A 23,298-nucleotide genomic window follows, 5' to 3' on the forward strand; every position below is an offset into this window, starting at 1 on the left:
TCCTCCTGCAAGTGTCCCTACAATGGGCAAATTGTCCCCGTATTTTCTATCTCCCCTCTGCTATCAGTGCAGGCGGGTCCTACAGCTGGCCAGATCCTTGCTCGCCTGCTGCCCACTCACCAGCAGTGAGTGGGGGGGCGGGAATCCAGTGGGCGGTGGGGGTTGGGCACAGCTGCAGCATATGGGACCAGCTGCTTCCCCTTCTGGTCCACCAGGACAGTCCCTGCTGCTGTGTTTCCTCTTGGCCAGCAGCCCCTCCCACATCCCATTGCCTTGTTTCCAGCCGGAACTAGCAACTTGCTTCAGTGGCTGGTGAGCGGGCTGACCATGGCTGGCCGGTTGCCTCACTGTCCTCTCCCTGCTGGGCCTTTCATCCCCTCAGCCCTACTGCTCCTCCATCTCCCCCCACCCTGCCCCGTGAGGTGCATCCTGGACCCGGTGCTGTGCGAAGAACCAGCCCCTGGTCCGATCATTCATCTCACCAACAGCCTAGCTGGCTGGCTCTGTCCCCCCGCTGCCTTTGGCTGGGACGGAAGCCATGGAGGGACCCTCTGGCCCAGGATGCCGGCCAGGAGGAGCCAAGTCCTCCATGTACCAAAGCCCCACCCAGCACTGGCCTGGGGAATTGTCCCCCTCCCCTGTGCACAATACAGCCTTAGGGCTTAACCCCTTCCTGCCCACGCTGTAGCCAAGGAGCAAGAGGTGGCTGCGTTGAGTCGGTGGCCAGCAGCATCCTGGAGGGGTTAGCTGCTGTTCTACAGGCAGAAAGTAGCTTTTCTACAAGCTGCTTCTAGCCACAGAGGAGTGGGAGGAGCAAGGATAGAGATAACCTCTGCAAAGCCGCGGGCCATGTCATCCCTACCCCGCTGTGGCTGGAAGTGCTTCCCTTCTGCACAGTACCAAGAGGCTGCTGCTGGCCATGTTCTGGGGTGGACCCCTCACAGATCTCTGGGGAGGATGGGCTGTGACCCTGCCGCTTGTTGCCTCGAGACGACATGGTACCAGACGAGATGGGTCCATCTGAAGGTCCCAGGAAGAGAGCACTAGGCAGGGAGGGTTGGGTCAGGTTGGTCGCCCATCTCCATGGGCCAGGTTGGTTGGCCACCCTCATCCTCACGTAAGAGAGGTGTGTGTGTCTGTGAGACCGTTCCCCATGCAAACCTTAGGCCAAGGCTACACAACAGCCAAAGGTCAGCGTAAGGTACACATTTCCAACTGTGTAAAAAACGTAACTGGAGTTGACGTACCTTAAGCCGAGTTTTTGCACCATCCTCACAGTGGGAGGTTGACAGGAGAAATGCTCCTGTTGACTTCCCTTGTCCTCACGAGGAGTAGGAGTTCCAGCATCGACGGTTGCACCCTCAGTGTTTGATTTAGTGGGTCTTTACTAGACCTGCTAAATTGAATGCCAGAAGATTGACTGATGCTATGTCAATCTTCTCCGTAGTCTAGACATGGTCTTAGAGATAAGAAGGTAAATAACTAGACTTCAGCTATGAAGAATTTCTTTTTAAGCTCAGTCGGCTTGACGTTAATTTGAATGTTTGTACTGCACAGTTCTCATAGACTCATAGACTTTAAGGTCAGAAGGGACCATTATGATCATCTAGTCTGACCGCCTGCACAGTGCAGGCCACAAAATCTCACTCACCCCTCCTAGAATAATCCTCTCACCTATATCTCAGATATTGAAGCCTTCAAATCTGATTGACGTTGAACTCGTTTGACTACTGGTGATTTTGACAGGTATCCCGTATTCAGCATATGGAAAGATGGTCACCCGCCTTCACTCTTCTGTCTGGCAGGAAAAAAATGGGAGGGAAGGAAAAACAGAAATAGCATAAATGTAGTTTGGCACTAAATAATCAGAATTTCTAAGAAGGGCCCTGGGAAGCTATGCCACAGAAGTGCAGCGCAGTTGCAGAAATGTAATGTCTCTCTCTCTGGATCTGGGAGGGCTCCAGGTTTCGGGTCAGAATTGGCTAGCAATTGAGGCTGTGAAGAAAGGCCGGGAGTTTCAAAGAAAAGGTGATGTTTGGAAGGCAACTCTTCCCTCTCAGCAGTTTTTCCTGGCTTAGCCAAGGCAAGAAGAAATTCCACTTGACTGCAGTGCAGGTTAGAGAGGGGGATTCTGTCTCAAATGGTGGTGGCATCCATACAGGAGCTGGGTATGTGCAGGCGAGGAGCAGGATGCAGACAGGCAGCTCAAAAGTGCAGGAGCCATGTGGGCTAAATCTCTCTCTCTCGCTGTCTTTCAGGCCAGAGGGGATTTTTAAGGGTTGTTTATCTCTCCTCTTCTTTTTTTCTTTTTTCCAGGAACAAAGACCAAGTCACTCAGAGGGAACTGACTCAGCCAGAAGGAACAAGTGCTAAAGCAGCCCAGCTCAGAGACAGGGGACAAGTTCTCAAACAGCTCACCCCTTACTCCTTCCCTCCGGACAGGCCCTCTGCAGAATGTGCAAAATGGCAGCAAACCGAGGAGGGAAATCCATAGGTAACCAACCGTAGTGCCACTGAGGGGACAAGAATGCTGGGGCCTGGAATGCCTGAGATGTGATCTGCTAGGGTAGTGGTTCTCCAGGTGTGGTCTGCAGGCGACCATCCTGCAGGTGGGCCATGGGTTTGGGGCTCACCCTCCCACCCCCGCAGCAGGGAGCCCGCGCTGGAGCTCCAGCCCCACGCCTGCTTCCTTCTGCAGGAGAAAGAGATGAGTCTCACGGGCTGAACCTGACTCTGTGTGCTGCACTCCCCCTCCCCCCAGCTGAGGGACTCATGGCCAGTGGGAGCAGTGGAGGCTGGTGCCTGGGAGCAAAGGGAGACCCGGAGCCAGGGTAGAGGCCCCCACTCCCTCATGCCTAGATCCCCACACTCTCAGCCCCCTCCTGCACCCAGCCTCCCGCCCAGACCCCTCCACTCTCAGCCTGCTCCTGCACCCAGCCTCCCGCCAGACCCCTCCACCCTCAGCCCCCTCCTGCACCCAGCCTCCCGCCCAGACCCCTCCACCCTCAGCCTGCTCCTGCACCCAGCCTCCCGCCAGACCCCTCCACCCTCAGCCTGCTCCTGCACCCAGCCTCCCGCCAGACCCCTCCACCCTCAGCCTGCTCCTGCACCCAGCCTCCCGCCAGACCCCTCCACCCTCAGCCTGCTCCTGCCCCCATTTTGTCATGGGGGCGGTTGTAAGTGGTCTGCAGAAAGGTCTGCATTGAGTGGGCCGGGCCAGGGACCAAAAAGTTTGAGAACTACTGTTCTAAATGCGTATCTGATATTAGTATCACATCACTCCCAGGGGCTGGTTCCAGAAATTACAACTGGCACTGACACTAATAGTGTTGTTCCTTGTCTAGCCCTTAACTCTCAGAAAATTCCCGTCACGCTACCCCTGGATCAGCTCCACTAGTAGGGGTGATGCTCTGAGTGTTACTTGAGGCTGCCTGCATTTATTGCCAGCCGTTGCTCAGTGCAGGTCTGCATAACATGCTGGTTTGAACCTCAGGCCTAGTGCTCCTGCCATCACTGTTATGTGTGGAAATGAGCCAGAAAATAGGGAAGGAGGAGAAAAGGCCAGTGTAGGCTCCGCTTCTCTAGAAGGGCCTGTACTTTCACTACTGAAGATCCCAGGTCCTTTCTTTCTGTTGACGTTGGTCAAGGGTCTCAGGCACTGTTGGGAAAAAATGGTGCAGTTCTTCCAGTAAGGCTACGTCTACACTGGCATGAATTTCCGAAAATGCTTTTAACGGAAAAGTTTTCCATTAAAAGCATTTTTGGAAAAGTGCATCTAGATTGGCAGGATGCTTTTCCGCAAAAGCACTTTTTGCGGAAAAGCGTCCGTGGCCAATCTAGACGCTGTTTTCCGCAAAAAAGCCCCGATTGCCTTTTTCACAATCGAGGCTTTTTTGCGGAAAACAGTACTATGCTGTATACACTGGCCCTTTTGCGCAAAAGTCTTTCGGAAAAAGACTTTTGCCCAAACGGGAGCAGCATAGTATTTCCGGAAAAGCACTGATGATTTTACATGAGATCATCAGTGCTTTTCCAGAAATTCAAGTGGCCAGTATAGACAGCTGGCAAGTTTTTCCGCAAAAGCAGATGATTTTCCGGAAAAACTTGCCAGTCTAAACACAGCCTAAGTGACCGACTTCAGCTGTTTTAGGATGGCTGGACTAGGTGAAGAAGAGCCACAAGATAAGGTCCTACGGGATATGGGCTCAGACCCTGCAACAAGGGCCGGATCGGTACATAGTCCACAGTGTGAGGGTGACTACTCAGCACCGCTCGGGTCCTCCACATCCAGGCAATTTTACTGAGGTGCCCAAATCTTGCTCAGCATTCCTGGGACCCAATGAAATGTATAGAGGAGTGATACTCAGACGATGGCTCACGAGCTGCATACGGCTCTTTAATGGCTCTTTCCAGCACGTGGCTCATTGCAGCCCGTCATTTAATTATTAGCCAGTCTTAGTTAGTAACCCATCAGGATGCTTTTACTATGTTAGTAACCAACTGTAAAATAGGAGGTTGGGGTTTTGCTGTGAGAGTAATGCAGCAGCATATCAAAATAATCTCTGAAACAATGAAGTCACCCTGCTGTGGCTCTTTCGGGTAATGGTGGTTGCTAATTTGGTGCCTGAAGCACGGAGCTCCGAGTACCCCTGTCCTCTGGCTGATGCAGTAAGGCCACGTGCAGTGTTGTGATTGGCAACGGAAGGCCTGTGTTTCCTTCTGGCTGCCCACAGGGCTAACAGCGCATCAGGGGCTGTAATTCCATCCGGGCAAAGCAAACAGCCCCTTGGTTTTCCTCAGTATCTTGTGGAAAAGATGAGCCCAGGCTGTGGGCCCCATAAGGAGCTGCTGGTGAGACCAGGTTTTCTTAAAGGCCCCCTCCCTCCAGATTCTTCCGTGTTCCTCAGCAGTGTTGAAAATCTGTGCATGTCCGTCTCATCAGCGGTTTCTTCTGCCGAGTAGTGTCCGTAGCCAGCAGCCCCCTGAAAATAGCTCAGCGCAGATGTACTGGACCACAGAGAAAAGAGGAAACAGAACTGGTGCGTGGCCGGATTTCTAGCTAGAAACATCACGAGCAGCGAGGCCCCCTCTGCTGCCGTCAGAACAGGCTGAACTGGGCCTCCTTCTGCTGCAGGAAGGGGACGACTTTCCCCACACACCACCCGGAGCAAGGCCCCTTCCTGAGTGGGGAGAACACGTATCCCCCTTCCACGGATCCCCCAGGGCCAGATTTCCAGAGGTGCCGAGCATCTGCTGATTTCCAGTGGAGTTATGGGTGCTCAGCGCCTCCGCAAATCAAGCCTCTGAGCAGGAAGGCAGCGGGAATCTCATCCCCAGTAGCAGGTCACCGGGGTTGATGAATTGGGAGGCCGGCATAAGGGCCACTCACCCAGGGGCCGAACGTACCAGAGGGGCAAAGGACGCAAAAGTCAACGTGAACTCAATGGAGCCGCTGCTGCATGCCCACAAGGAGAAACCAGAGCCTCAGAGCTGTGTGCAGCCTCCAGGGGCAGCAGAACGTGCTGCCAAAGCGGCCTGAGCCGCATCCCAGAGGCAGGATGAACCCTGCTCTCCTGCCCCACGCAGACCCAGATTGGTGGCGGGGAGCCGCGATTGGGAGGCCTGGCCGTGGTCTGCCTCCTCCTGCCCCTCCGCAGAGAGCACAGCGAGGCAGCGCGTCAGGAAACGCAGCCGTGCAGCCCCGCCACGTTAGAGCATCGATGCCTTCCTCGCGCTGGAAACCCACGTGGGCAAGGGCTGGCAGGGGGCTGAGAGAACCACTCTCCACTGAGAAGCTGGCGACTGCCAGTAGGGAGTGGAAGAAAAAAAGCTGCCCTCGGCGAGGGACGCGCCTCGCTCAGCGCACCCCCAAAGGAAGGCAGCGGGTGCAGCATTGCTAGGGGCACCGCGATGGAGGACGCTGCGTGCCGGCTACCTTTCTAAGGCGAAATTTCTGGAGTCAGAGAAAATCATGAGCATCGACTTCATTTTACAACGTAGAGGGCAGGCAGGTCAAGTCGGATCCCTCCCACGAGATGTAGGAGAAACTCTTTGCTAGAGCAGCGTCGGGGCTGTTTGTTGGAAAGCCGGCATTCCTCGCACATGGGAGGAGATGAAGCAGAGACAAGCAGCGAGAGGATTTGCACCATGGACACGAGGGGTACGGCTAGCGTACATGCCTCTGCCGACAGAGGCGTGTAAAATAGGCCACTCGCCATAGTCAATGAAGCAGGGATTTAAATATCTCTGGCTTCATTAAAATAAAAATGGCTCAGCTGATCGCCAGCACAGCACACGAGTCAAGATGTGGATTGATCGACAAGGGAAGCCTTTGTCGACTGCTCCCTTATGCCTCGTGAAACGAGGTTTACAGGAGCAGTCGACAAAGGCTTCCCTTGTCGATCAATCCTCGTCTTGACTCGTGCGCTGTGCCGACAATCAGCTGAGCCGGCACAGCGCGGAAGCCATTTTTATTTTTATTTATTACTCTGTCGGCAGAGGCATATCGTCCAGACATACCCTAGATGCGCTGAGTTACGCAACAGAACTGGGTTAATGTTACTAAGTCAACTTAAGAAATAAATAACTATGACTAACAAGCCACAGCTTAGCAGAATTTGCACTGATTCTGACCTCGGTAAGTAAAATGTAACCTAGGTCTGAGTAAAGTTTTGTAACGGTGCTGACTGGCTGAGCTGTTAGCACACAAATCCAGCAAACTCTCAAAGGCTGTGACTCTTCTTAGTTGGAAGTAACCTTATGCCCAGGACAAGTCTCTGAGGCCAGGTCTACACTGGTGGACAAAATTGATACAAGATTCGCAGCTACGTGAGTTGTGTACTTGGAGTCAATGTACCTTGCGTTGATTTTCTGGGGTGGCCCACAGCAGGAAGTAAATGGGAGAAACGCTCCTGTCGACTTCCCTTATGCCTTGCAACTGCAAGGAATACCACAATTAATGGGTGAAGCAAAATGCAGGACTATGTAGCACTTTAAAGACTAACAAGATGGTTTATTAGATGATGAGCTTTCGTGGGCCAGACCCACTTCCTCAGATCAAGTAGTGGAAGAAAATAGTCACAACCATATATACCAAAGGATACAATTAAAAAAAATGAACACATATGAAAAGGACAAATCACATTTCAGAACAGAAGGGGCATGCAGGGGAGGGAGGGGGGAAGGAAGGAAGGTAAGTGTCTGTGAGTTGTGATATTAGAGGTGGGGAGAGTTAGATGTCTGTGAGCTAGTGGTATTAGAGGTGAGAATTGGGGAAGCTATCTTTGTAATGGGTAAGGTAGTTGGGGTCTTTGTTCAATCCCCCCTGGAGAGTGTCGAATTTTAACATGAATGACAGTTAAAAAATTCGACACTCTCTGGGGGGGATTGAACAAAGACCCCAACTATCTTACCCATTACCAAGATAGCTTCCCCAATTATCACTTCTAATACCATTAGCTCACAGACATCTAACTCTCCCCACCTCTAATATCATTAACTCACAGACACTTACCTTCCTTCCTCCCCCCCCCCACATCCCCCTTCTGTTCTGAAATGTGATTTGTCCTTTTCATATGTGTTCATTTTTTTTAATTGTATCCTTTGGTATATATGGTTGTGATTATTTTCTTCCACTATTTGATCTGAGGAAGTGGGTCTGGCCCACGAAAGCTCATCATCTAATAAACCATCTTGTTAGTCTTTAAAGTGCTACATAATCCTGCATTTTGCTTCAGCTACACCAGACTAACATGGCTACATTTCTATTACAATTAATGGGGGCACCCTCAGCGTTTGATTTAGCGGGTCTTTGCTAGACCCACTAAATCAAACCCCGGAAGATGGATCGACAGAGTGTTGATTCACCAGTAAGTGGAGACAAGACCTAAGAGAACATCCAGGAGGGTGTTTACCAAGTGAGCAGCATTCAATATTGATGTCAGCATGAGGAGAGACCCCCATGGGTAATGTATGGCAGTATCCAGTGGGAGTTTAGTGATTAAAAAAAAAATCTCTTTCCTTAGGGGGTTCCCGGTTTGCATCCGAGAAGAGACACTGCCTGGTCAGATCCTTTCACCATCTGTGCCTGAATGACTTCAGCTGCTCCTGTTGTCCAATCCCTGTCTGAGTCATGCTCAGATGAAGAGGTGAATCAGACATTACAGATGAGGCCTTCTTGCAGCCAGTGCATGGAGAGAACCGGAAAACAGCTACGATTTTACACTGGCCTCTACTCCTGTTGTCTCCTCCCTTTGTACGCTTTCTCTCCAGCGCTTAATTTGTACTGAAAGAGGTGCCCGGTCTCAAGCAATTAGTGCCGGGGGCTCAAGAATTTTTTTTTCTATTCCTAAATGATGTCTACTCCATCACTAGGCTTCAGAGTCAACAGCCCATTAGCACAACTGTTTCTGCAGCCTCAGGAAGATGTTACCTGGGTACCCCTTTGGGAGGGTGCATGTGCCATGTTCCAGCACCACCCTGCTTTGCCTCGTTGCTGCCGCAGTATGGAAGGGAAAACCAGAGACGAGAATTCTGTCTCATCTCATGGTCAGGCGGCGCGTTATGCTAACAAGCACCTCACCTGGCTCCCCTGACGACTGGGGCATCTTCCCTGGGCAGCAGGGTGTTCACCACAACACGAGCAGCTTCTCTTTAGTGCTGGCGTTCATGCAAAAGGGGGATGGGAGCGAATGGACCGAGAGGGGAGTGGGAACTGGCTCCTACAGAATCAACAAGCTACGTTCCCGTGCCCAGATTCAGGATTCAGGACCTTGCTGCCGCCTTTATTGAGAAGGGGATTTTTTCCCCTTGCTGATTCACCTGCTGACTCAGCTTAGGGACAAAAGGTGCCAGCCTGCCCGGGACAGAGACAGCTCAGCCTTGCCACGTGAATCAGAACAAACCCTGCTGCCTTTTCCTTGGGGCAACCATCCCGAGCCACTCAGAAACCAATCAGCCTCCTGCCCAGCCGTGGTAGTCAGAGACAGACATAGGATCCCTGCGGCTTGGCTGGCAACTTCACCGTCTCCTGCGATAGTCTATGCCACAGACCTTGGCTACACGGGCTCAGGCTAAGCAAGCCAGGCCATTATCCTGGGCTGTGGCCCGCCTGCCTTCTGCGGGTCTAGGGGGCTGTAACAGCCCTCCAGGGTCAGAGAGGAAAAGCTGGGGTAGAAAGGAAGGAGGCTTTGAGGGGGGTTAATGTATAGGAATGGGGTAATGTGCCTTTAAATAGTTTGGGTGCCTCCTGGAAAGGGGTCTCCATTGTCTTCCTTCTGCAGGGCTCCCCCAGTACTTCAAGGGACATGACCTACTTGCTGCCCATTAAGGAGAGGAGGGTGGGTGAACGCAGGCAGGAAAAGAATCAGAAGTTGGAGAGATCTACCCAACCAAACCACGCCTGATCTCTCACTTGGGCACCCACACTAGGCCCTCTGCCCCCCCACCCCCCCGCTTTCCCCACGCCATCCTGCACTGCCAGGGCGTGCGCGGTGCCTGGCCTGTCTGTGATCTCACCCCTCATGCATCAGGCTTGACACCAAGCTCCAGGCGCTTGGCAGTTGGGGGAGACATTAAGGACAGGGGCAGTTATCCCACGCCTGCTTCTGTTGGGTCCCTGACATGCAAAGCACATGGGCTGGTGGGGCTTTCCCGATTCCCGGGTTCCCGCGCTGACTCGGGGAGATCAGCTGTGACTGCGCCCCAGGACCTGAGAGCCCAGCCCAGGTTCAGGCTCGGTTTGGTGACTGCTGGGCCCAGCGAGTGGGTTCGGCTTTGCAGCCAGCGACGCAGCAGGTTGGGGGGCAATCATGCACCAGCCGGCTGGTGCCTAGCCTCGTGCTGGTTCACAGGCTGACCAGGACTGGGGGTGCTGCAGAGACATTGTGCCCAGCCCCCTATGGGATGGGGAGAAAGCACCCCACCCCCCACCCGTCTGTACTGAGATGGGGAAGAGTCAACCAGGACGCCTCCGCCACAGGGATGCTCTGTGACCTTTTGCAGGAGGGGAAGAGGCAGGGAGAGACTCCAAGAGGGGTTGTTAAGAACCCAGCTCATCTCCCCGCATGGCTACTGAATGAGTCATCCCCTCCACTCACCTGCTTCCCTGCTCAGGAACTGGAGGGCTCGACTCAAGAGATTCGCATCCGCAGCAGGTGCTTGGGCCCAGCTGCTGGCTATATAGGCCATCTCTCCTGCTCGGGACCACGGCTCAGCTTTCTCTAAGCTCGGGGAGCCCTGCACAGCATATTAACATTCTTCTCCCTTAGCCGCCCCATGCTTAATCTTCATCCCCACCCCATACACAAACGCCTCCCTGATATGAGATTACGGCAAGAAACCACGGCCAACCCCTCGCCCCGCCCGCCACCACAAATTAGCAACCAGAGAGAAAGCAGCTGAAAAAAGAAACGCCTTTAATTTTAAAAAATCTTTCATTAAAACATGTGTATAAAGTTTACGGCATAAAAATAATATCTCGCTGGTATAAATGTGGCTTAATAAGAACCCTACAAATACACTGTAAACCTAGGATAACGTTAACTCTTTGGTACCTTAGTTTGAATGCCGGTCTGTGTCTCTTGCCCCCATGATGGCTTAGGACAGCTTAAAGGGAAAAATGCCAACCCTGGTACTTTTTTTCTATTCAGAGATTCCACACAGGTCTAGAACATGCTACAGAAAGGTGCATTCCCAACAGAGTCTCCATATTGTACCGGGGGAGGGTGTGAGAGAAATTAGTGGGCAAACTCAGTAATGCTTTGGAATGGATAGTGCAGGCTATAAAGGGGGGACCCAGCAAACATAAGGGTCAGAGCTATATGCCCTTCCACTGCTTGGCTCTTTAACTTTATTCCGTCCCCCAAGTCTAGAAGGAATGAATCACATGTCTGGCCTAGCTCATTCTCACAGTAACTCTGGGGTAAATCTAGAACAACGCCATGACTACACTGGGGCACGCTAGATTTACCCTGGTATGTCTGAGCGCAGGGTTTGCCCTTCCAAAGGAAAAGGGGAATTCCCTTTAACTTGTGCATTGGGAGTCCTGGATGCAGTTTCCTGCTCTGCTACAGATTCCTTATGTGACCCTGGGCAAGTCATTTAGCTTCTCTAAGCATCAATTCCTTTCTATACAGAGGCTATAATAGCTCTGCCCTGCCCTAGAGGGGCTGTGAGGACAAATACACTGAAGACAGTTGGGCACACAGATAGCGCAGTAAGAAGGGCCACAGATAAGTACCATACCTAGGCCTGGTCTACACTACAGCGGAAGGTCAACTAAAGATACACAACTCCTGCTACGTTAATTACATAGCTGAAGGTGACATATCTTAGTGTTTCCATGCTGTGCACACAGCAGGAAGTCCCTTACTCCTTGTGAGGCGCAGGACTACTGGCACCAACAGAGGCATCCTCTGAGTTTGATTTAGCAGGTCTTCAGTAGACCCGCTAAATTGAACCTCGGAAGATTGAACTCGGCAGCGCGGATCTTCCGCGTAGTGTAAGACGTGGCCCTGGAAAAGAATGGGTTGGTCTGCATGGCAGGCAGATCCCTCCCCAGTGGTTCCCGTCTATAAGGCATAGAGGAGACCATAAGAAGGCAGCAAAAATATACGTTCATCTTAACAAATGGCATTGCTGAGCGGCTCCAAGTGAAATACTGGATTTGATTCACTTTCATTTAACTCTGCCCCAGGCTACCGCAGCTGCTTCCTAACCCACTGTCCTTTTCCTGAAGGATGTTCCCTTCCTTTTCTTCACCTCCTCCCTCCCACTGGACACTTGGGGCATGACCGAAATGCTTTAGGGACGGCCTGCGTCAGACGGCCTGCTCCAGTTCTGTCCTCATGCTTTGGCTCCTACCTATTTAATGCCGCCAAACCCGAAGAAGTTGGAACCCAAGGTTAGAGGAACTAGAGAAGTGCTAGCTCTGAAACGACTGCTTGTCGGAAGGAAGCTGCTGATCCTACAGCGAGGCTTGAAAGTGAGGGGAAGGAGACGTGCCGGGGGAGGAGTGGCTCATTTCACTTCGGTTTGATCTCACTGGGCAGAATTTCATTAACGGCTTCCCCCCATCCTCACCCATGTGTTACATTCCCGGCTGTGGCAATGTCACCGAGACACGCTGTGTCAGTGACCTGGGTGATGCTGCTCAGGTGTCTGATCAGCTGGACCTAAGCAAATGTCCTTAGAGGTCTGGAAATCCAGGGGCTGCGGCAGCTTGGCCCCATGTGCCTTGGAGCAGTTTTGGCACCTGTTGCAATGTGATGTAGAAGCTGCAGGTCAGCTGCCCTTCTGCTGTCTGAATAGAACTCTGCAGAGAAGCCACCGGCGGGGTATTTAGGGTTGCCCGTGCTCTAGGGACAGGAACAGGAGCCTCATTTAGCATGGCCTTTACCCTAAAGCGGGCCCACGGGAGCATTTCCCAGTGCCCTGCCTGTGTGTGTGCGGAGGGTCTGTGGGCCTGGGTCGGTATTTTTAACCCCTTTGCAATCTGTGTGCAACCTGTGCCAGCCTGCATCCTGGCAGAGCTGGGATGGGCACTAACTGATGTGGGGGAGGACAGGAGGGTGAGGATGAAGGCTCTGTGTCTTTAAATTCTCCTTCCCTTTATGTGGGGAAGAGCAGGGCCAGGTGGCTAGTCATTCTTAGCTCCCCCCTGTTCTGGGACTGCCTCACTATGAGGCCTTCAACAGTGGTAAAGTGCAAGTTAAAACTAAGCTGGAGCAGGAATCCTGCAGGGAACAACCCTGTATTGCTTGGGAGGTGGAGATGGACTAGACATGTGAGCTAAGCTCTCTCTCGAATCGGTGCAGCGGAACAAGGCAGGGATCCTCTCAGTCCTCCTTGCTTGGGTGGTGGCAAATTTCTCCCAATAGAATAGAGCTATGAGATACACCTCCTCTGCTTAGTCCAGTCTTGTGAACTGACATGACATGGTGCGCCCATGCTCTCCATCCAGCGCTTATCAAGTACCCTGCATATTTCCTGCCCGTGGGTGCTGTACCTCCTACAGCAGGGGTGGGGAACCTAAGGCACCTGGCTTGCCTGGATCCAGCCCCTGAGGGTGAGGGCTCCTTGGGGAGCCCACGCTGGCACTCCAGCCCCCCTGCCATTTCCCCATGGGGTTGGAGCACACAAAATCTTCTAGCCTGGACCCTGCCCCCCAGCTCTGGTGTGTGATGGGAATGTGGGGAGGGTCTTTTTCCTTCTCAGTCGGGGGCCAAATCAGTGAGGACTTGGTTTTTTCTTGTTTGCTTCTCACCTGACTGATTTTCCTGTGGGTCAATGGCCCCCAACCCAAAAAAGGTTCCCCAGCCCTGTCCTAGAGAGTTGGCGACTCTACGTTAGGTGAGTCTCTGACCCCCATTTTGGCCAACTTTCTCCTGACTGCTCATTGTTATTGCACTTCTAACTCCTATCTCTTGGCTCCAACTCCACCCAGGGCCTGCTGGTCCCCAGAGGAGTAACTCACTTCCCTCTGTCCACAAGTAAAGTCCACTGTGCTCTAGATTTTACAATGCGACAAAAAACACTGAACGTGACTCTCCTTACAGAAAAGCAACACAACAGAAAATGACAAACGTTAAAAAAAAAAATAATCACACAGGTCAGTCTGAGAAGCACCTTAAACATGGAGAGACTGTTGTGTAGCAATAGTCCCCTGGACACACAGAGGCACCAAAAAAATCATGATTGGCAGGAGGAATGTGCATATAGTACAGCGGATAACTTTGTTATGACTGGAGATTAAAAAACATACCAGAGATGGGCCCAAACTACAGGACTGGGCTCCCTTTTGGGGTTCCGGAGAGGCCAACATTTGGGGTTCTTGAAAAGGGGTTCAGTTTGGACCCATCCCTCAACATTAAAAACAAATACAAAGAGTAACGATACAAAATACAACCCCAGGAGGAACTGGTTCCCCTCAAGAGATCACTGGACCAATAATGGCTACAAAATTGCTGACAAGGGATGGTTTTAAAAGTCTGGCTGATCCAGGTGGAAATTTCAGCAGCAGAGAGAGAAGGGGTGAGAACCGTAACCCCTGGCAGGGGAATTTCTTCTGACAACTGCAAGGGGTAGGTGTCCTTTGACCATCAAGCTGCTAGCATTGTATGCATTGGCTGTTTGGGAATTAAAACAAGCTGACCGCACTACCCAGCTGGACTCTTACCTTGAGGGAGGCTCACCTGGCGTGCACTGTCTGTCCTTGTCGGAGTGGCTGTCTCACTCTGACAAGGCAGCGAGTCACTACCCCTTCGCAGGAGGATGTGAAACCAGCCAAAGTCTCCAGCTCAGTGGAGTGGAAGGCAAGTTGGGGGTAGATGTAGGCAGACAGTGGTCACACCAGCACACCTTGCCATACACCACACTAGCCCCGGATTCACAGCTCAGATCTGGACATTACATTTTGCAAAGGGCTGACATGCAGGCACTAGCTAATGAGTTAAATCGCAGGTTCTAATCCACGTCCTAGCATGAGGCATCATAAAAAGAGAAATCTGCCCTGACAGATAAAGGCTCTGACCCTAGAGCTGATCTATTCAATCCACCCATACTAAGATGTCTGAACCAGCTGGGACACAAGCAGAACTCAAAATTCTTTGATACGAGCAGTTTCCCCTCCAGGTGTGTTTTCAGCTGGCAGAGGTTGCGGTGGTTAGAACATTCAGAGAAACTGAGGAAAAATGGGCTGACTCCAAAGATCTCTTGTGTTGCTGCTTCCCTGTGGCTGGAGAGGCATTTCTTGACTGAGGAATGGCCACAAAAATGGATCTTGCACCATGAACAGAGGAAGAGTGGGTAGGAAACCAGTTGCCATTCTCAGAGTGACTCCTGAGGATGAGGAGGAAGGAGAAATCTGCCTACAGCTGCAGGAAATAGATAATCGCGGGCCATGGCTTGCAGTAACACTTGGCTGGCTACCACTAAGTGCCCCCTCTAGCTTTATTAAAAGATAACACCCTCTCCTCCCACAGGTAACTGTTCCTCTTGTTTTCACTTTATAAATATGTCACCATTAACTACCTGAGCTGGTTGGAAAACACCAACATTTTCACTGTTTTTGGGTGGACAGTTTTAAACGACTCTATACACTGGCCAACAAACCGCCACATAGAACGTGATGGAAACTTTGAACCTTTCCAGCCATCTCTGTTAATATGAGCACAGCCTCTGTGTGTGGCGGAGAAGCTCAAGGGAGCTGGAGGCGTGGTGGGAAAGGCAGCTAAGCGATTGGATGCTATTCAAATGGGAGAAAATGCTGGTCTCCAAGATGAAGACATGGTCATAACTTCTCTGGTTTTATGGCTTTTCAGCCACCCTGGTGGGGATTTCATGGCTTCCTTGTTTTCTTACTGGTTTAACTCTTTTCGAATAATGAGTGGAAGCTCAGAGCACTACAGACCACAGCCCTTCCAATGGGCGTCGAGGAGGGATTTGAAGCAAGATCAGGGAACTCCAATATTTCCATTCTGCATTCCTTTTTCTTAATGCCATGTCTCCACGTACCAGAGGATCGACGCTCTGGCGATTGATCTTCTGGAGTTCGATTTAGCAGGTCTAGTAAAGACCTACTTAATCGAATGCTGAGGGGGCCATCAGTTCCAGTACTCCTCTCCATTGCGAGGAGTAAGTGAGTCAACGGGAACCTTTCTCCCATCAACCTCCCATGGTGGAGACGGCGCCAAGCTCAGCTTAAGGTACATCGACTCCAGCTGTGTTATTTACATAGCTGAGTTATGTACCTTAAGACGACTTTATCCCCGCAGTGTAGACCTGGCCTAAGAGAAAGACCCTGTCTTGGGCCCACTTCCCATCTGATAACCTGATCCTTTCCCCTCTGCTTGGGTACCAAGAGGTGCCATCCTGCAAGGCTCCATGAATCCTGTCAGCACAAGAATGACTGCTTCTGGCAAACAAATGCTGCTTTTTGCTTAAAGCTTGGCTTCCCCCATGTATTTGTACAAAGAAACTAAGTGGCAGGCTCATAAACCCCATGCAGCTCTCAGATGACTTCACAACCTCTCTCTCTCTCTCTCTCTTTCTCTCTCTCTTGACTCTTGTAGGGAAAGAGGCTACAATTCACGGGAGGGATCCAGATGACACTGAAAGGGAAACTCGTATGAACATCAGCTTCATACCACTGCTTCCCACCGATAAAATGAACAGTCTAGAGCCAGCTAGCTGAGAGACTTTCCCAGCAGGCACTGGGGGATTCATTAATAGCCATTTTTGTTCCTATACTGGCCCTGGCTAATGACTTAAGAGATCTGATTTGGTCCCTTTACATGAGTGATGTGGAGACTGCCTAGGCTTAGAGTCTGTGAAGAGGAAGTTAAGGCTGGATTGCGCTGTGGCTGCTACAGCGGAGTCGTTATCAGAGCTTCTTCGGTTCCTGGTTGGCCCTTGGGAACCCAGAGCGCTGTTGTGGGTTCAGCCTAGGATATCGCCTGGGGTATTGCAGCATCGTGGCCTAGCGCCACAGGTAATCTGTACCATAATGCTTGTAGTGCCATGCCCACCTCAGACAGGCTGCAGAGGACAAGCGGGAAGAATGCCGGTCGGTGACCGAACGTCTCCAGACCCCACGGCTGGTTTCTCTTCAGCGGTGCTGGTAGCTCTGCTGAGCTGGAGAAAGAATCCACTCAGTAAAATCCTGGTTCTCCAGTGTCTGGGGCCTGGCCTATTGGCTCCCGACACAGCACCAGCGAGCTGCAAGGAATCGGTCTGTCTAGCCAGCCGCATACGGCACCGCGGCAGCTGTACCACAGCACGGATGATACGCAGAATAGTGAAGAGGCCCCTTTGGCCCAGACGGACGCTGAAATTCATGAAAGAGGCTGGGATAGCAAACAAGTGGAGTGAACAGCAGCATCTCCCCTGGAGACCCGCTGGAGTCCTGCCCCTCAGTCTGGGTGCACTGTGTGGAGACCCCTCCCCATCTCAGTAGTTTGGTCGATGGGGTGGAGTGTGGCAGTGAGGCTGGCGGTGGGGAAAGGTCCCTCTATAACTCACACTGTGCTAGGAGCTCGGATGGAGGGTGGGATAAACAAGCACCCCACAAAGTTCTCCACCAAGCCTGGCTGCCCCCCAGCTGGTTTCACTGGTGGCTGTGGGGTAGCATCAGCCCTGTCCCTGCTACAGAAAACTCTCTTCCATAGTGTGGTGCTCTGGGTTTGGCTCCTGGCAGCCTGACTTCGGTTCTGGTGCTTGTTCCTCTTCCTGCTGCGGGTCCAGGGGGCTGTCGCAGGATATGGTGGACGCCGTGTTTGCTTCGTTTAGCATAGAACTAAAGGGAGAGGAGGGAAAGGAGAGAAATTAACGCACTGTCTGAAGTCTCTGACGTCCCAAGCCAGGGCCCACTTGCTAGGAAAGACATGGCTGGCTCTCTTGGAGCACGAGGAATTACCAGCTAGGCCCCACAGCGGCCTGGTGCCACCCTCCTTCTTAGACAGGCTTCTACTGAGGCTGCACCTCCCTCAAAATGATTGACAAGATGCAACTTCAGTTCACCCCCGAGGCACACACAGCGCAGCTGTCAATGTCCCGAGGGCTGTGCCCATCGGGGCACTGTGCTGCATATACAACAACGCGCCGCTGTCCAGCTGTGATCTGGGCCCCCAGCCCAGCCTGGCGTGAGGACTCCAACTACCATCTGGCAGTGCAGACAGAAGAACTGGGCAGCTGTGAAGGGAAAGGCCAGGCTGCGGGTAGGTGTAAGGATCCCGAGAATGAAGGGAGCAGATTCTGGGGTTGCTTGACATAGAATCATAGAATCCCAGGGCTGGAAGAGACCTCAGGAGTCATTGAGTCCAGCCCCCTGCCCAGAGCAGGACCAACCCAACTCAATCAACCCGGCCAGGGCTTTGTCAAGCCAGGACTTAAACACCTCTAGGGCTGGAGATTCCACCAGGTCTCTAGGGAACCCATCCCAGGGAAATAGTTTTTCCTGTCAGCTCCCCCTCCCCCACCCCTCTCCACCATCACTGACCACTCTCTCCTGCTTCTACTTTTTCTGGAGTGTTTCTTGTTTAGGCCCGTGGGGAGAGAGATCGGAGCCGGGGAAGCGTGAAGAGGCCTGGGTTTGCTACCTGGCCCGGCTGATGGAAGCTTCCTGAGGGCCGTCGTCGATTCCATCTGGCTTGGGATCAGGAAGGGGGATGATGTAATCGTTGTCCCCCCCATCCTGCTGCACAGCGGAATAGAGGACACTTCCGGGGCTGGGGGGGAACTCGGCACTGCTGACCCCTGGGATCCTGGGCCTGGTGCGTAGAACAGCTGGGTGGTCGCTCTTCAGGAATTCTTCCTCGACCTGCTGGTACCGCTGCTCCCGCGGGGCAGGTTACAAAGGAAAGGAGGCGGGTGAGAGTGGATAGCGGTAACAGGGGTCAAGCCGGCATCCTCAGACATATAAGCTACAGAGCCCGGGCCATGTACCCACTGAAACACTGCTACAGCGCCCTCCATCACCAGATCGCGTGGTGCTTCCCAGACACAAATTAATGAAACCCTCCTGGCCACCCATTTCCAAGCAGCCAAGGAGTGGCTCAGTTTTGGGGGAGCTATTTGAGATATTGGGGTGTTGCCCCATTGTGGAGTGACTCCTGCTCTACGGCAGTGGGAGAGGAGACTCAGACCTTCGGTGTCCAAAGACGGAGACATGCACGCTGATTGCTAGACAACTGGTGAAGCATGTGGAATTTAGGCTACGTCTACATCGCGGAGCTATTTCGGGATACCGGAGGTCTTTAAAGCAGCTCATTATTTCAAAATAGATTTCAAAATAATGGGCGTACTGCACTGTTCTGGTGTCTCTGTACCCCTCGTCCCTGTAACCCTTGAGGGTTAAGGGGTATTTTGGAATAGCGCTTTATTTTGAAATAAGCTATGCAAAGTCGAGATCAGGGTGCAATGTAGATGCACCTTTGTGACCCAAGAACACTGGGCAAGACCCAGGAACAGAACTCAGGGTGAGTCTAGACTACAGGTTTTTTTTAAAAAAAGTGGCCTTTTTTCGAAAAAATTTCCCCTGCATCTAGACTGCATCTAGTGGTTGGTAGGGAGTGGCCTCAATTCTTTAAAAAAGAATAGGAAAGCAGGGGCCGAGGTCTTTTGGCTGGGCTGCACCTGAAGAAAGGAGCTGAAGACCCCAGGGTCGGGGAGACAGCCCTGGTTTGGAGAGGCAGCTAGAAAAGCGGTTTTAGGATGAATCTGAAAAGTTTGTACTGAGGTGTCGGGTAGAATTAGCAAGTGGTTTTGTTTCTTTAGGTTTGTAACCTACTTTGCTCTGCCTGTTTTCACTTATTACCACTTAAATCCTACAGTTTGTACTTCTTAAAAACACTTTTACTTAGTATCAAGCCCAATGGAAACAATTATTACCTGGGGGGGCAAGCAGTGTGCATGTTCCCCTTTTCATTGTTAAAAGGGGCTTACTCAAGTAATTCATTGGGGGGTTTGATCCCATTTGGGGAGTGGTATCCCAGGAGACTGGGCCCAAAACTGCACACTCCTTGTACCTGAAGAGGTTCAGTGTCTGCATTGCTTTCCGGGGGTGGGGGGGAAGGGATCTCAACTCAGGCCCCTGGCCGGGGGAGACCAGGGAGCTGACCCGTCAGGACAGGGTGGTGCGGAGTCCCAGAGAGCAGGAAGGTGAGTGTCAGCACCCTGGGAGACACCCCCAAGGGGTCTTCTGTGACCGCCCCCATCACACTCCTAATCCTCACAGCACCCCAAGGGGGCAAAGTGCCACTACTGTTCCCAATTTATAGATGGGGAACTGAGGCACAGAGACTAATTGCCCAAGGTCACACAGGAAGCCAGCAGAGCAGGGACTTGAACTCACCAGCCATAGGCTAGTATCCTAGCTGCTAGGCCCTGCTGCCTCTTTAGGGGAGCCTACTCCCCACATCCCCACCAGAGCACTCATGGGACATACCTTCTTGTATGTATCTGCCAGGAGGTTCCCCATCAGTACCACCAGCTGAGAGAAGGACGGTCTTATCTCAAACTTCTCTTCCCAACATTTCTGCATGATGTCGTAGCTGGGGAGAGGAAGGGGGGTGGAAAGGACACAGAGAGAGTTAGATGGCAGGAGGGGTGGTGGGGCACCTCCCGTATGAGATGTGGCCAGTGCGCGGCGAACACTTACATCTCGTTGGAAGCATGGGTGGGCTTAGACATGCGGTAGCCACGTTTGATGGCGTTGTAGAACTGTTCGTTCATGGGTAGTTCGGGGTATGGAGTCCCACCTTGGAGGAGAAAGAGGATTTGGAAACCAGGCTAATGGGAAGGCTCCAACACTCTCACACTGTCAGTGTTGTCAAACTAGGACCTCCCTCCCTTCTCTTCGCCATTCCTACCCCACCTTCATCACCAGACCTGAGCGGGTCAGCATATGGTAGGACAAGGCTCCGTCACCGAGGGCCCTGCCTGGCATGGGGTGGCATGGGACTCAGGGAGAGATGCCCCCTCTTGGTTGGGGCTGGAAAGAGATTCAGGGACAAGCCCTGCTGTGCCTGCGTGAGGCACAACGGAAGGAAACCAAGGAAACAGGCCGTGTTCTGCGGCAGGAGGGTGAGTCTCAGGATACTTACCCAGAGTGAATATCTCCCAGAGGAGGATCCCAAAGGACCACACATCACTCAGGGTCGTGTAGAGGTTGTTGAAGATGCTCTCGGGTGCCATCCACTTCAGAGGCAGGAAGGTCTGGAAAGACGAGAGAGCGGGAATGAGTTAGGGCAGCAGTGGGCAACCTGTGGGCTGTAAGCGGCCCATCAGGGTTCTCTGGGTGGCCCGTGAGACATTTTGGCCCACACGCAGGGCTGCCGGATTCCCCTGGCTTCCATCTGCGTTGGTGTTTTCCTACTAAAGTGACACGCGGGTAGAGCCAGGGCACGTGAGGTGAGGTGGATGCTGATCGCACACCACACTGACTGGGGGAGCCGTGCGCTCCCTCTGCGTCCGATCACAGCGCTGCCACGGTGTAACGGGCACCCCCCGCCACTTCTGGGAACACAAGTGCAGCAAGCAAAGCTGCTCTACCCCGGGAGATTGTCTTGGCTACGACACTCTTGCAGCCCACCGAGAAGGGCCACTTGTGTGGCCCACTCAGTAACTGAGGTTGCCCAGCACTAGGTTAGGGCCAGGAGCCAGCCAACCTCTGGGGACAGCTCACCTCTGCACCAATAGGCAGGGGAGTTTGACACCTTCTCCGTGACTGTCCATGGAGCCCAGTTTAGGAGGCTGAGGGGCGCCCTTTGGAGCGACTCTCCACCCTCAAGCACTTTGCATCAGCCCTTTCCCTTAGGGCCTTGTCCCCCCATTTACCAGAGCAGGGTCAGGGTGTGACACTGACCCGCCAGATAGGACAGCAGAGCTGCAGCCCTCTTCCCAATTCCACTCTGCAGCGACAGTTGCTGTCTGCCTGCGGAGGCCTCCCTGCTGCCCAGCAAAGCCACCTCCCTTCCAGAGCTGACTTCTCCTGCTGGATCATTGCCCCAGCCTGGCCACATGGACTGTGGCCTCGAGACAGAGCTGCTGCGGCTGACGTGACAGCCCTGGAGAGGGAAGATGCCAGTATCCCCCCCGGGACTATCCCAGGATGGGGCAGCAGCTCTGGCCAGAAGCCACCCAGGCATCTGCTCAGCATCTACGTCCATTCTCAGCTGGGCCCACAAGCCTGCCTGTTGCCATGGAGACTCTAGTGACACGGATGCCCGGCCTTCCACTGACTCATCTGGCGCAGGCCCCTGAAATGCGGCCCGTCTGCCCCTCTCCACCCACCCCGGCCGAAGGTGGCGCCCTCTGAAACCTGGCAACTGTGCCTCGCTATGAACAGGATCTGCCTGGAGCTGTCGAAGAAGCCAGGAAGGTCGGACCAAGATCGACACCCCAGTCCTCTTCCCCTGGTGTTTCCTGTCTGCGGCCCAATCCGACCCGGCCTCTGCAGCACTGACACTGCCTGGCTTTGCTGGCTTGCGTGCAGCTCCGGGTGCCCGGCGCGCTGCCCTGGATGTGGATTTCCTTGCGCAACTGGCATCAAAAATAATCCCCAGGAAGGATTGCAAAGGGGCCTGGTTTCATTTCCTGTTTTACCAGGGAACAGCCAGGCCGGATTGGAAAGCCCCAGCTGGGCTGCGGAGGAGGAAAGGGAGGGATCTTGCCCACTGCCCATGAGCCGAGCGGGTGGCCAAGGCTCTTGTGCCGTGGGCCCCTTCTGGATTCCGAGAAGCTCACCTACACCCGTCAAGCCCTCTGCTTCCAGCTCGCCTGGCGGGCAGCGATTCAGCAAGTGAGGGAGGCAGAGGCACCCTGACTACTCCAGGGTGGGCTGGTGGCTCAACCCCTGCTCTGGGGACCTAGTTTCTAGTCCCCAGCTCTGCCTCTGAGCTGCCGGGTGACCTTGGGCAAATCCCTGCTCTTCCCTATGCCTCAGTTTTCCCTTCTGTCCAGTGGGGGCAATAACACTGATCTCCTTTATAAAACTCTCTGGGAGCTGCTGTTGTGAAGAGCAAAGGATTATTCATCTTCCCCCGGCACTGCCTCGCATATTGTTAACTTTCAACCAAGAGAACATCCTGGTGGATGCTTGTTAGAACCCAGGGCCCTCTCCCACCTAGAAAGACCGGAATTGCCTTCCTTGAAAGCCCTCGCAGGGGAGCCCGAGACAAGCACTTCCTCTTTCTGTGCGGTCTAGTGGTTAGAGCAGGGCCCTGGGAGTCAGAAGAGCTGGAGCCCATTCCCAGCTCTGCGAGAGACTCATGGGGACGCTTTGGTGGATGACTCAGAGCTACGAGCTGCACGGGGACAGGGTGCGGGGTGGTAGCGCGCTCTGGGCTGCGGGACCAACAGAGGCTCTTCTCTAAGTTCCGGCACAGGGCTCTAGAAAGAATGTTCTCGTGGCTCCATCAGACGTAGAGACGGGGGCAGGGGTGGCCAGGCCCTGGAGTGGAAGGGGCGGGACTAGAGGCAGTCAGCCCTCAGCACCACCCGTATTGCACCGTGCCTCCCTCAGGCAGCCCTCAACACTGCCTGGACCACGCCATGTCGGGCTCTGGGGGCAATTTAAAGGCCCACAGCCCCAGGCCCTTGTAAATTGTTGGGCCCGGAGGGAACTGCCCCCTTTGTCCCTCCATCAGTGGCTCTGGCCAGGATTAGAGAAATCTCCCCCTTCTCCCTCTGACTTGGGGGACCAGTACCTGCCCCCAGATCCCCTTTCTCCATGGCTGGTGACGATAGCTCCCCACTTATCTAGTCTAACCGCTATGTAAAGTCACGAGCACTAATGGTCCC

General features: G+C 53.2%; 1 protein-coding gene across 3 annotated transcripts in view; it reads right to left on the minus strand.

Moving 5' to 3' along the window:
* Window positions 1-10,398: 10,398 nt before the first annotated feature.
* PDGFRB (platelet derived growth factor receptor beta) overlaps window positions 10,399-23,298 on the minus strand; it is a 75,339-nt gene continuing 62,439 nt past the window's right edge. For all 3 annotated transcript variants that reach the window (XM_075900541.1, XM_075900540.1, XM_075900542.1), the window contains 5 exons: window positions 20,601-20,712; window positions 20,156-20,255; window positions 19,943-20,048; window positions 18,096-18,328; window positions 10,399-17,293 (listed from right to left, as the gene is read on the minus strand). In XM_075900541.1, the coding sequence (XP_075756656.1) occupies window positions 17,143-17,293; window positions 18,096-18,328; window positions 19,943-20,048; window positions 20,156-20,255; window positions 20,601-20,712 (702 nt within the window). In that variant the 3' untranslated portion in view covers window positions 10,399-17,142. The remainder of the gene's footprint in view (window positions 17,294-18,095; window positions 18,329-19,942; window positions 20,049-20,155; window positions 20,256-20,600; window positions 20,713-23,298) is intronic.

Source organism: Pelodiscus sinensis, chromosome 17 (assembly GCF_049634645.1).
Source record: "Pelodiscus sinensis isolate JC-2024 chromosome 17, ASM4963464v1, whole genome shotgun sequence".
NCBI classification, from domain to species: Eukaryota; Metazoa; Chordata; order Testudines; family Trionychidae; genus Pelodiscus; species Pelodiscus sinensis.